Source organism: Sus scrofa, chromosome 12 (genome assembly GCF_054392235.1).
Source record: "Sus scrofa isolate SSC_HxYL_T2T_F1_AM1 chromosome 12, Sscrofa_HxYL_maternal_Yorkshire_Landrace_v2.0, whole genome shotgun sequence".
Classification (NCBI taxonomy): Eukaryota; Metazoa; Chordata; class Mammalia; order Artiodactyla; family Suidae; genus Sus; species Sus scrofa.
In genome coordinates this window covers 26,815,917-26,829,784 of record NC_139394.1, presented here as the reverse complement: position 1 = coordinate 26,829,784, position 13,868 = coordinate 26,815,917, and the positions used below count along the sequence as shown (strand labels likewise).

The window sequence follows — 13,868 nt, the reverse complement described above, 5'->3', positions numbered from 1 at the left end:
TACTGGGGGTGTGAAGAAGAGTAGGACAGGGACTTTGTCCCTGAGAACCTTCCACACCGGAGGGAGAAAGATGGATGTGGATGGGAAACCATGAAAGCCATGCAGCCGGGTAACAGGTGGGGGTGGGGGAGGAGGTGGAGAATGGGTAGTGGGAATGGGAAGTAGAGAACTGGAAAAGATGCCTATGGAAGAGGCACCCACTGGTTCCTCTTGAATCTCTGAGTTCATCTTGTTTCTTTTCCCCTCCTTTTTAGGGCCACACCTGTGGCACATGGATGTTCCCAGGCTAGGGGTTGAGTGGGAGCTCCAACTGCTGGCCTACACCGCAGCCACAGCAATGCCAGATCCAAGCCACCTCTGTGACCCACACCGCAGCTCACAGCACTGCCAGATCCTTAGTCCGTGGAGCAGGGCCAGGGATCGAACCCACATCTTCATGGATACTGGTCAGATTCATTTCCACTGAGCCACAACGGGAACGCCTGTGTTCATCCTAAAGCACAGAAAAAGGTAATGAAAAATCAGAGCTATCTGGTGTTGAACATGACACCATAGTTCTAAAGCTCATTCCGAGTTACGTTCAAGTGGTTGTCATAATATAGTTCGGTGTGAGCTGTGGTTGGGCTAAATTTTTCCAATAGACAAAGCTCATTTGCTTCAGGAAGCAGTTGCCATTGTGAGGTGTAAACTTGATTGCTAAAGTCTTTCCAAAGGCAAGCCACCAAGGGAAGGTTTCACCCCTCCGGTTATGTCATTTTATTACCTCTAATGAAAGAAGACTGGGTGTTTAGAAGTTGAAACTTTGTTTTTACCCTGCATTAAATAAGTTTGGAAAGGGGCCTCAGCTGAGGTTGATTTATCGTGCATTGAATGAAGCTTAAGCTTCAGGGCTCCTCACCTACATCGGTCCCTTCCAAGGTCTTCGGAGGGGTCCTAGCAATTTTTTTTCCTTTTATTAATTTTTTCTTGAAGTGTCATTGATTTACTATATATATATGTATATATGTATATTTATGTATATCTATATATAAAACTCAATGAATTTTATTACATTTATAGTTGTACAACATTCATCACAACCAAATTCTATAGCATTTCCATCCCAAACCCTCTGTGTATCCCCCCACCCCCCAAACTGTATTCTTTGGAATCTGTAAACTTTTCAAAGTCCTTGAGTCAGTATCTGTTCTGCAAAGAAGGTCGTTGTATCCCTTTTTTAGATTCCACATGTAAGTGACAGCATATGATGTTGGTGTCTCTCTGTCTGACTGACTTTGCTTAGCATGATCATTTCTAGGTCCATCCATGTTGCTAAAAATGCTGGTATTTCTTTGCTTTTAATGGCTGAGTAATATTCCACTGTGTATATGTACCATATCTTCTTGATCTGCTCCTCTGTTGATGGACATTTAGGTTGTTTCCATGTCTTGGCTATTGTATATAGTGCTGCAATGAACATTGGAGTACATGTGTCTTTGCGAGTCATGGTTTTCTGTGGATCAATGCCCAGGAGTGGGATTGCTGGGTCAAATAGTAGTTCTCTTTGTAGTTTTCTGAGGAATCTCCATACTGTTTTCCACAGTGGCGGCATCAATTTACATTCCCACCAACAGTGTAACAGGGTTCCTTTTTCTCTACACCCTCTCCAGCACTTGTTCGTAGACTTTTGGATGATGGCCATTCTGGCCAGTGTAAGGTGGCACCTCATAGTGGTTTTGATTTGCATTTCTCTAATAATGAGTGATGCTGAACATGTTTTCATGTGTTTTTTTGGCCATCCGTATGTCTTCTTTGGCGAATTGTCTGTTTCAATCTTCTGCCCATTTTTAATGGGGGTTGTTTGTTTTTTTGGTATTGAGCTGTAGGAGGTGTTTATAAATTTTGGAGATTAATCCCTTGTCAGTTGCTTCATTTGCAAATATGTTCTCCCATTCTGTGGGTTGTCTTTTCGTTTTGTTTAGCGTTTCCTTTGCTGTGCAGACATCTTTACATTTAATTAAGTCCCATTTGTTTATTTTTGTTTTTATTGTCATTACTGTAGGAGGTGGATCTGAGAAGATGTTGCTGTCGTTTATGTTGGAGAGTGTTTGGCCTGCGTTTCCCTCTAAGCGTTTGATGGTACCTGGTCTTATATTTAGGTCTTTAATCCATTTTGAGTTTGTTTTTGTGTATGGTGTTAGGAAGTGTTCTAATTGCATTCTTTTCCATGTGGCGGTCCAGTTTTCCTGGTACCACTTATTGAACGGGCTGTCTTTTCTCCATTGTGTATTTTTGCCTCCTTTGTCATAGATTAGTTGACTGTAGGTATGGGAGTTTATTTCTGGGCTTTCTATCCTGCTCTGCTGATGTATATGACTGTCTTTGTGCCAGTACCATACGGTTTTGATGACTGTAGCTTTGTAGTATGGTCTGGAATCCGGGACCCTGATTCCTCTGACTCCATTTTTCTTTTTCAGGATGTCTTTGGCTATTCTGGGTCTTTTGTGCTTCCAAAGAAACTAAAATATTTTGTTTGAGTTCTGTGAAAAATGTCCTTGGTAATCTGATAGGGATTGCATTGAATCTGTAGATTGCCTTGGGTAGTATAGTCATTTGGATAAAATTGACTCTTCCACTCCAAGAGCATGGTATGTCTTTCCATCTCCGTGTGCCATCTTTAATTTCTTTCATCAGTGTCTTATAGTTTTTGTCTTTTTATCTTTTTTAGGGCCACACCTGTGGCATATGGAAGTTCCCCGGCTGGGGGTCTAATCAGAGCAGTTGCCGCTGGCCTACGCCAGAGCCATAGCAATGCCAGATCCGAGCCGCGTCTGAGACCTACACCACAGATCTTGGCAACGCCGCATCCTTAACCTGCTGAGCGAGGCCAGGGATCAAACCCACAACCTCATGGTTCCTAGTTGGATTCGTTTTCCGCTGTGCCACAACAGGAACTCCTCTTTTGTCTCTTTAGGTAGGTTTATTCCTAAGCGTTTTATTCTTTTTGATGTGATGGTAAACAGAATTGCTTCCCTGATTTCTCCTTCTGATCTTTTGTAGTCTGTAGAAATGCAGTCGATTTCTGTGTATTAATTTTGTATCCTGAGACTTTGCGAAATTCACGGATGAGCTCTAACAGTTTTCTGGCAGAGTCTTTAGGATTCTCTAGGTATAGTATCATGTCACCTGCGAATAGTGATCGTTTTACTTCTTCCTTTCCAATTTGGATTCCTTTTATTTCTTTTACTTCTCCGATTGCCGTGGCTAGGACTTCCAAAACTATGTTGAAGCGTAGTGGCGAGCGTGGACATTCTTGTCTCGTTCCTGATCTCAGCGGGAACTCTTTCAGCTTTTCACCATTGAGAATGCTGTTAGCTCTGGGTTTGTCATATATGGCCTCTATTATGTTGAGGTAAGTTCCCTCTCTGCCCACTTTCTGGAGGGTTTTTATCAGCAAAGGGTGTTGGATTTTGTCAAAGGCTTTTTCCGCATCTATTGAGAGGATCATGTGGTTTTTAATTCTTCAGTTTGTCAATGTGGTGTATCACACTGATGGATTTGTGGATGTTGAAGAATCCTTCAATCCCTGGGAGAAATCCCACGGGATCATGATGTACAGTCCTTTTAATGTATTGTTGGATTTGGTTTGCTGATACTCTGTTGAGGATGTTTGCATCTCTGTTGATGAGTGAAATTGGCCTGTAGTTTTCTTTTTTGTGTGTGGTATCTTTGTCTGGTTTTAGTATCAGGGTGATGGTGGCCTCAGAGAATGAGTTTGGGAGTGTTCCTTCCTCTGCAATTTTTTGGAATAGTTTCAGAAGGAGAGGTGTTAGCTCTTCTCTAAATGTTTGATAGAATTCCCCTGTGAAGCCATCCGGTCCTGGACTTTTGTTTGTTGGAAGGTTTTAAATCACAGTTTCCATTTCAGTACTTGTGATGGGTCTATTCATCTTTTCTTTTTCATCTTGGTTCAGTCTTGGAAGATTGTACTTTTCTAGGAATTTGTCCATTTCTTCTAGGTTTTCCGTTTTATTGGCATATAGTTGCACACAGCAATGTCGAGGGTTCCAGTTTCTCCATATACTTGCCAGCATTTGTTACTGTGTGACTATAGCTATTGTAGTGAGTACTTAGCGAGTATCTCGTTGTGGCTTTGATTTATATTTCCCTAATGATTTTAATACACTGAGAAATTTTCATGTTCTTACTGGCCATTAGTATATCTTCTTTGGAGAAATGTCTTTTCAAATTTTCTGCCCATTTTACTTTGTGTGTGTGTGTGTGTGTGTGTGTGTGTGTGTGTGTTTTAGGGCCGCACCTGCGGCATGTGGAATTTCCCAGGCTAGGGGTCTAATCTGCAGCTGCCAACCACAGCCACAACAATGCAGGATCTAAGCCGCATCTGCAACCTACACCACAGCTCACGGCAACGCCAGATCCTTGACCCACCGAGCAAGGTCAGAAATCGAACCTGCATCCTCATGGATACGATTCCGGCTCATGTCCACCGTGCCACAATGGACTCCTACCCATTTTACTTGTTAAATTTTTACCTGTGTTTTTTGGCCACATCCACAGTGAGTGGAAGTTCCCAGGCAAGAGATAGAACCTGTGCCTCAGCATCAGCTGGAGCCACAGCCGTGACAACAATGGATGCTTAACGTGCTGAGGCACTAGGGAACCCCACTGTGCCCATTTTAAAATTAGTTATCTTTGGAGTTCCTGTTGTGGTGCAGCAGAAATGAATCCGACTAGTGTGTGGATTTGGGTTCAATCCCTGACCTTGCTCAGTGGGTTAAGGATCCAGCATTGCCATGAGCTGTGGTGTAGGTCGTAGATGTGGCTTGGATCCCACATTGCTGTGGCGTAGGCTGGTAGTCATAGCTCCAATTCGACCCCTAGCCTGGGAATTTCCATGTGCCATGGGTTCAGCCCTAAAAAGCAAAAGAAGGAAATTAGTTATCTTATCATTGAGCTGTAGGATTTCTTGATGTATTCTGGAAGTTCTGGATACTAGACCTTTATCAGATATATCATTTGCAAATATTTTCTCCCATACGGGAGTTGTTTTTCACTTTCTTGATAGTGTCCTTTGAAGAGAAACATTTTTAATTTTTATGAAGTCCAGTTTATCTCTGTTTTCCTTTGGTTGGGTGGTTGTAAGAAACTGTTGCCTCATGTAAGATCATACATATTTACTCCTGTGTTTTCTTTGAAGAATTTTGTAGCTTTAGCTCTTACATTTGGCTATTTGATCCATTTTGAGTTCATTTTCGTCCATAATGTCCAGTGTAGGAGTCCAGCCTCGTTATTTTGTGTGTGGATGTACAGTTGTCCCAGCACCAATTAGGACTCTTCTTTCCACGCTGAATTACTTTGGCACCTTGTTGAAAATCAATAGACCGTAAATATGAGGATTTGTTTCTGTGTTGTCAAGTCCGTTCCCTTGATTTCCATGTATGTTCTCATTCCAGTCCCACCCTGTGATTGCAGTAGCTTTGACCTGGGTTTGGAAACCAGGACGTGTGAGGCCTCCTACTTTGCTCTTTACCAACATGGTTTTGGTTATTCCGGGTCCCTTCAATTGCCATGTGGATTTTAGAATCAGCTTGGCAATTTCTGGAATGAAGTCAGCTGGGATTTGGGTAGGCCTTTCCCTGCAAATATAGATCAGCTTGGGAAGGAGTAAAAATTTAATGATACTGTCTTCTGATCCGTGAACATGACGTCTTTCACTTATTTGGATCTTCAACTTCTTTCAACAGTGTGTTGCACTTTGCCGTGTGAGTCTTGCACTTCTCTGGTTTAAGTTTTTTCCTAAGCATTTGGTTCTTTTTGATGCTGTTATACATGGAATTGTTTTCTCAGTTTCATTTTTAGATTCCGTATTACTGGGGTATAGAAATACAGCTACTTTTTGCATCTCGATCTTATATCCTGCAGCCTTGCTGAACTCATTTCTTAAAGCTAATAGTTAAATTAGTTATTCAGTTTTTTGCCCCAAGCTGTTATCTACTCCTTCATGCAACTGCCCTGTTAAAACATTGACCTGCAAATATTTTCCGAAAATGCCACGCGAGGGGAGGCTTTTAGCACTAGGCAGCTCTCAGTGGGGTCAGAGGCAAGCCTTTCAAGTGAGGTCTTCCAGGGAACCACCAGACATGCCCAACAATGACAGAGCCTTGGGAATGAGTCTTTGAGGGAACTCAAGCTCCATGCTGCTCCCTCTGGTACTGGGAACGTGGGCTCTTTTTCCAGGCCACCACTGGCATGGAGGGCAGAGGTCTAAGACAAGTTAAGGCAACACATCTCATTGTTCTTACAGAAATTAATTTGTTTTCCTTAACTAAAGTGCTCCCCAGTTTGCTGCAGGCCTGTTGGCTGAATTTCCAGAGTTCTGCAAAAAGGTGTCTCTGACCACTTTTGTCAACTTTGTTGTTGTTGTTGTTGTTTTTATGGAGGGATGAATTTTCGGATGTTATTACTCCAGCTTTTTTTAATGATTTGCCTGCCATGTGGTTTAAAATGTCTAAGGAGTTCCTTTTGTGTCTCAGCGGGTTAGGAATCTGACCAGTATCCATGAGGATGAGGCTTTGATCCCTGGCCTTGCTCAGTGTGTTTAAGGATTCTGTGTTTCTGCGGCTGTGGCGTAGGCTGGCAGAGGCTGCTCCAATTTGACCCCTGGCCTGGGACCTTCCAAATGCCAAGGGTGCAGCCCTAAGAAAGCAATGAATGAATGAATGAATAAAAAATATCTCCAGTCTCAATGACCACAGGCTAATGTTTTAATCATGGGAGATGATGAGGGAAAATGAAAGGAGAAAATATAATTCTCACGGGTTGATGAAGTCTGAAAAGGTATTTTCTATATGTAGTACTCTCAACATTAAGGTGAAGATAACACATTTTAACCCCCCTTTTTTTTCATACAGGTTAGACACAGGCTTTAGAGTCAGAACTGAGTTCAAATTCCAGCTGTCCCTCTTCTGAGCTTGATGAGGTTAGGACAAGTTATCTAACCTCTCTGTGCCTCAGTTGCCTCATTTGTACAATGGGGTAATAATAATATCTATCCCATAAGGTTACTGTGAGAATTAAATGTTAAATGCTAATCACAGGTGCCTGGCAACCCCCAAAGCATTAGTTATGATCATTATCTTTACAATATTCTGCAAAAATACACGAATGATTTTTGAATAAAGTTAACCTAAGAAAGATTTTTATTTTCTCTCTCTTTTTTTTTTTTTTTTTTTTTTTGTCTTTTTGCTCTTTCTTGGGCCGCTCCCACGGCATATGGAGGTTCCCAGGCTAGGGGTCGAATCGGAGCTGTAGCCCCCGTCCTACACAGAGCCACAGCAACTCGGGACCCGAGCCGTGTCTGTGACCTACACCACAGCTCACGGCAATGCCGGATCCCCAACCCACTGAGCAAGGCCAGGGATCAAACCCGAAACCTCATGGTTTCTAGTCGGATTCGTTAACCACTGCGCCACGACGGGAACTCCATTTTTATTTTCTTTCTTCCTGTTCTGGGGTTTTTGTTTTGTTTGTTTTGGTTTGGTTTTGCTTACTTATTTCAAAGAGTTGAGAAGAAAATCTATTCCAGCATTTTGGAATAAAGATGTATTCCAAAAATGAATGTGTTCATTTTATTGATATATAAACAAATGTTATTGATTTATTCATCAAATACTGATTAAATACCTAGTAAATATTAGGCGCCATGACTAACACAGAGACAGCAATGACACTAAAGTGTGGTTCGTGCTGTCAAGGAGCTAGCATTCCAGGAGACTGGCAGATAAACAAGCGATGACACACACAGTAACAAAGGCTGTGGTACAGGAATACCCATGGGAGGAGTTCCCAGAGTGGCTCAGCGGTAACCAACCCTAGTAGTATCCATGAGGATGTGGGTGCAATCCCTGGCCTTGCTCCGTGGGTTAAGGGTCTGGCGTTGCTGTGAGCTGTGGCGTAGGTCATAGATGCGGCTTGGATCCGGTGTTGCCGTGGCTGTGGTGGAGGCCAGCAGTTAGAGCTCCAATTCGACCCCTAGCCTGGGAACTTCCATGTGCCATGGGTACAGCTTTTATAAAAAGAAGAAAGAAGAAAAAAGAATACATATGGGATTATGTGATGGGAGTATGGCTTTTACTAGTTTCTCTTGCATTTCTCTCGTCCTCTTTGGCTCCTATTTTTGTCTTCAGCTATGTAGTTTAAACCATGAAATGTAAAAAAATTTCTAGAGATGAAAAACAGTTTGAATTATGGAGGACACTAAAAAATGGCCTTTCTTAAAGTTCCTGCTGTGGCACAACGGGATCGGTGGCCTCTTGGGAGTGCTGGGTGGCAGATTTGATCTCCACCTGACAGTGGGTTAAGGATCCCGCAGCTGTGGCTCAGGTCATGACTGAAACTCAGATCTGATCCCTGGCCCAGGAACTCCATATGCCGCAGGACAGCCCAAAATGATAAAAAAAAAGAAAAAGAAGCATTTCTTACAGAGCAAGGGCTTCCTGCCAGCGTAGTCACTTCTAGGGTCTTTGAACTAAAAAGTTCTTTGGAATATTTTTTCTTTGCTATCGGCCTTTTCTTTTTCTATTTCTTTCTCTTTCGCTTGTCTGTCTTTATCTCCTGGATACTTGGGTAGTTTCCAAAGAAAGAGTGCTTTATGGATTCGAAGGGTGATTTATAAGTAAAGATGGAAAATGATTTTTTCCTTCAAGTTCCATACCAAAAAAATGAATATAGACTTTCATGGAAGTAACTGAAAATGCGGATAATTTTAATTCCATTCCATTTTTCAGAGTTCTCAGCCGTAATCCTTTGACAACGGTTGAAGATTCTTATCTTTATAAATTACCAGCATTAAGATATTTGTAAGTATCCCAGCAGTCTCATGGCTCATGAGATGATTTCTGCTCTTTTGCACTTTCATCAGAGATTGAGTATTTTTGCCTAAAAAGTGACAATTTAAATTTTAGCTGGTGTGAGTTCCTGTCCTGGCTCAGTGGTAATGAACCTGGCTAGTATCCATGAGGACCTGGGTTTGATCTCTGGCCTCGCTTAGTGGGTTGGGGATCCGGTGTTGCCGTGAGCTGTGGTGTAGGCCGCAGACATGCCTCGGATCACTAGTTGCTGTGGCTGTGGTGTGGGCCGGCAGCTCCCGCTCTGATTCGATCCTCAGCTTAGGAACTTCCATATGCCACACCTGTGGCCCTAAAAAGACAAAAAAATAATAAAAAAAGATTATACTGTTCAGCACCAAGGCCATTAATTTGATGATGCAAGTAAATTTAAATTTCTTCAACAAGAGCTCCAAAGGGCATTATCGTCGATAGCAAGTAGGAAGCCAGAATGGAAGTAATTCCATGTTAAGCATCTTTTTTTAAGGCTAGGATTTTTGTCTTTGTGTTTATATCATGCATGTTTGGGCTTTTCCTTCAGAGACCTGGGAACGACGCAAGTGTCACTTACAACAGTTGAAAGTATCCTCATGATGACCCTTGAATTGGAGAAACTGTGAGTTGATTTTTCTGACATTTGTTTTCCCTTAGTTTTTTTAGGTTTGTTTTATTATTTTCCGAAGTCAGATTTACTCATGTATAATTTTCATCAATAAAATTCCTGACTAGTGTAGGAAACTTAAACGAATGTACTTTCATTTCTCCCCTCCCAGCCGTTATGTGATTTCTGTTGTTTTGTTACCCTTTGTGTTTCATTGTGGATAGTTTCTATGCCTTAAGGTTCACTGACCCTTTCTTCTGCAGTGTCTAATCTGCCCTTAACACCGCCCTGTATCTTTTTCATTTAGAAATTGTTTTTAATCTCTAGAAGCTCAATTTGGGTGTGTTTTACATCTTCTGTGCTTCTACTTTACATTTTCAGACTTCCGCCTGGATTTTTTGAACATATGAAATACAGTCATAATAACTTGTTTCCTATGTAAATACAATACAATACAATACAACTTAATGTTCTTTTGTGCTAATTCTAACATCTGCATAGATTATGGGTTGGTTTTGATTCCTTTTTCGCCTCACTGTGGGTCCTATTTTCCTGCTGCTTTGCATGCTTGGTGATTTTTCTCAAATTCCAGACATTGTGAATCTTGGTTTATTGTGTGCTATATATTCGTATATTCTTATAAAATGCCTGAGCTTTGTTTTATCTTTTAGGTCTAGGGTTTGTTGTTGTTGTTGTTGTTGTTGCTTTTTAAGGCTGCACCTGTGGCACATGGAAGTTCTCAGGCTAGGGGTTGAACCAGAGCTACAGCTGCCAGCCCACACCACAGCCACAGCAATGCCGGATCCAAGCCGTGTCGTGACCTATACCACAGCTCATGGCAATGCCGCATCCCTGACCCACTCGAGCGAGGTCAGGGATTGAAAGCTCATCCTCATGGATACTAGTCAGGTTAATTTCCGCTGCACCACGACGGGAACTCCCTCGGTCTAGTTTTTAAGATTTGTTAGGTATGACCACAAGTAGCCCTTAGTCTGGAGCTCATTATTTGCAGCTGCGGAGACAAGTCCTTCCTGCGTATCATAAGGTTTTCCTGTCTGGCTTGTAGGAACAGGTGCTGTTTCCAATGCTGTGTGATAGTGCGATAGCCATTTATTATTATTACTCCTTTCATGTGGTTATTTTCCTGGCCTCAAGTACGTCCTCACACACCTGCACTGCCCAACACTTTGTTGACTACTCAGGAGATCCCTCTGCCTATCTCCAGAGTTCTTTGTCTGTGCATTTCTTTTCTCTCTAGTACTCTGCTTTGTGAAGCCGTTCACCTTGGCTTTCCCGGACTCTCAGCTCCATTTCCTCAGTCAGGGAGTCCATCAGTCTCTGCTTGGGTTTCTCTTCCCTGTCCTATGACCGGGAAACTCTCTCAAAGAAGTAAACGGGGCAATCATAGGGCTCACTCCCTTATGTTCCATCACTTGGGGGTCACTGAACCTTACTGCCTGAGATGCAGTTTCTTGAAAAACTGTTGTTTCATATTTTTGGCCACTCCGTAGCATATGGAGTTCCCAGGCCAGATCAGATCTGAGCTGCAGTGGCAACCTAAGCCACAGCTGTGGATCCTTAACCCACTGGGCCAGGCTGGGGATCAAACCTGCATCCCAGTGCGCTCCCAGGACGCCACCTAATCGCATTGTCCCACAGCGGGAACCCCACCAATGACATTCTTTAAGTCTGTTTTGTTTTGCTACAGGGTCCAATCAAAGATTAGGCATCTCATGTCATATCTTTGTCTCTTTTAATTGAGAGTATTTCTCTACTATTTTTCTTTTTTCTTTTTTTGGTCTTTTATGAAATTGGCATTTTTGAAGAGTCCAAGCCAGTTGTCTTGTAAATTGCCCTACAATCTGGATTTGTTTGTTTCTTCATTAGATTCAAAGTAAACATTTTGGGGATGACTACTTCATAGACATTGTATCCTTCCTACTTGCTCAGTTTCGGTGGCCCAGTGCTATGTTTGATCATTTGCTTAAGGTGATATGTTCCATGTCTCTTCATTGTAAAGTTATTTTCCCCCTTGGTAATTAATAAATAATCCGGGTGATGCTTTGGGATCAGTGAGGATCCTACTGTCAAACGACTCGTCACCCAGCTGTGCATCCATGATAATCTCTGTCGGAATCAGTTATTACATTGGTAGTTGCAACTTGACACTTTCCCTTTTTTTGGCTGCCCCCACAGCATATGGAAGCTCCTGGGCCAGGAATCAGATCTGAGCCAGAGCTGCTACAGCTGTGGCGATTCCAGATCCTTTACCATTGCACTCAGCCAGGAATCAAACCGGCGCCTCCACAGAGACAACCAGATCCTTAACCCGCTGTACCGCAGCGGGAATTCCCAAGATGACGCTATCATTCCTTATGCATTTATTAGCTAATATTACTCTGTAGAGAAGAACTCTCCCTCTTTTCTTTATAAGAATCATTAGGGACTCATGTGCTCTTCTTCGAATTAGTTATGTTATACCTTATTGTAATGCTCATATTCTTCTTTTGAATGTTCAGATTGTCCAGATTTGGCCAATACAATCTCTGTTATTGTTTAGCCACATGTTGATTAGTAATTTCTAATATCTTTACGACTCACAACTAGGAATTGAGAAAGGGACTCCAGACGTTGGGGACTTGTTCAGACTTTTCTTAGAAGTCTGCCCTCTTCGTGTGTTCTGTCAACTCTGTTGGAAATTACAATAACTCTGGCTCAGGTCGTCAGTGTGGGAAAGTGAGACACGTGGACAAGGAGAAATCCCGACAAGGCTCTTTACTTCTGCAGAAGGGCGCGGGCACTCCAAAAAGTGTGCGCGCCGAACAAAGGACCCTCCCCTATTTATCCCTAACGCAAGTGATGTACCTGTCCCCTTCCCATGGGTCAGGTCAGGGCGCACATTCTTCCCGGTTGGCTAATTTGGAACAAATTGTTACTGGGAAAATAGGTAAAGAGGAAGGGGGTCTCGCAGGGTTGATTCAGCGGAGGCTGGAGCCGGAGCAAAATGGAGTAACCAAGATTTCCTTTGATAGAAAAGACACTTTGTTACTTTCCACAACTCCAAGTGAGCTGTTGGGTTGGGAGGAGATACTTCTGAATTAAACTACAGGCCAGTGTCACCCTACTCTAATACGTATCACCTTTTTCTCTAGGCACACTCTCTCTGCTGCCATCCTTATCCTTCTGTTGGGAACCTCTATCCTCCTCCATAATTTACAACAGCCAAGAGCAGCAGTTGACCAACTAGTCCCTCTCCAGTTCTCCAGTTCTTCTGCCCCAAGAACTCCTTTTGGCACCGCCCTGTGGTGGCTGTGGCCTGCCTCTCCTACCTACTCAAATAACTCCTCTACCACAGATTTAATTCTCTGCATTTCCATTTACAGGATCTTGCCTAGCCATATGGCTTGCTGCCTCTGCCAATTTAAAAGTAACATTGAAGTTGTCTGCAAGACAGTCAAGCTGCATTGTGACAGATGCCTGAAAAACAGCACACGTTGTGGTGAGTCCGAATCGCCTGATGATAACCTTTTTCATGTTTGTTTTTCATCAATTATGATAAATTGTTAAATTAATGATGTAATTGCCTTCTTTTTATTCATTCAGAGTTCCAACTCCCTAGATTCTTGGTTACATTATTAAGCTAATAATAGCTCAGCTACCTTAGCTTAATAATGTGACAGATCCACATACAGGAGCAAGAGAAAGGAATGCAGAGGGGAAGGGAATTAACATATTATATTCGGTGCTCCCTGCAAATGAGAACTTATTCCTCTAGTGCATCCCAGTCTGTACACTGATTTTATGTACGTTAAGTCTCAAGTACCCTTTGTCTTACACAACGAGTGTAAATGTATTCTTATTTTGTTTTTTTTCTTGCAATTGTATAAAAGAGTACAAGTGATGCTGTTTTATGTTTTATTTGGAATCTGAGAATTTTTGGTTCCATAACCAGAAGCTGTGATCTAGCCCTTCTAATGGGTAGGAGAGCTATTTTATTCTTAGACTGTCCAGCTCTGAACTTGCTCTAAATCTCAAGCTTCTCTAGCCACAAAACACTTAGGTGCTTTCAACTATTTTTCTATATAGTAGATTTATGGACACTAACTTGAGAACTTCCAAAACCTGCTTTCCTGCCCAGATGGCTTGAATACACGTCTCTATCAATGATCTAGAACACATTATAGGTAACACTTTGCTATTTATATAAAGTCGAGGTTGCTTATTTTTCAAAAAAAAATTTTTGACCAATGGTATTACTCCCTTCTCCTCCAGAAGTGGGCAGAAAAGGCATTTTTAATCTCCTTTTACAGGTGAGGAAAAGCAAGATCAGAGGCGTTAAGTGTCGTGGCCTAGTGCTCAGACCTCCTGTCCCCGGTTTTGGG

At 42.3% G+C, this 13,868-nt stretch overlaps 1 protein-coding gene across 12 annotated transcripts in view; it reads left to right on the top strand.

Moving 5' to 3' along the window:
* Positions 1-13,868, top strand: part of LOC110255209 (leucine-rich repeat-containing protein 37A2) — a 48,855-nt gene that overhangs the window by 28,794 nt on the left and 6,193 nt on the right. For 6 of the 12 annotated variants that reach the window (XM_084984791.1, XM_084984788.1, XM_084984786.1 and 3 more), the window contains 3 exons: positions 8,787-8,858; positions 9,427-9,501; positions 12,870-12,985. In XM_084984791.1, coding sequence (XP_084840917.1) covers positions 8,787-8,858; positions 9,427-9,501; positions 12,870-12,985 — 263 coding nt within the window. Of the gene's footprint in view, positions 1-3,342; positions 3,521-7,957; positions 8,859-9,426; positions 9,502-12,869; positions 12,986-13,868 lie in introns of those variants that run through there. The other 6 variants (XM_084984789.1, XM_084984785.1, XM_084984782.1 and 3 more) reach the window with 3 other exon arrangements.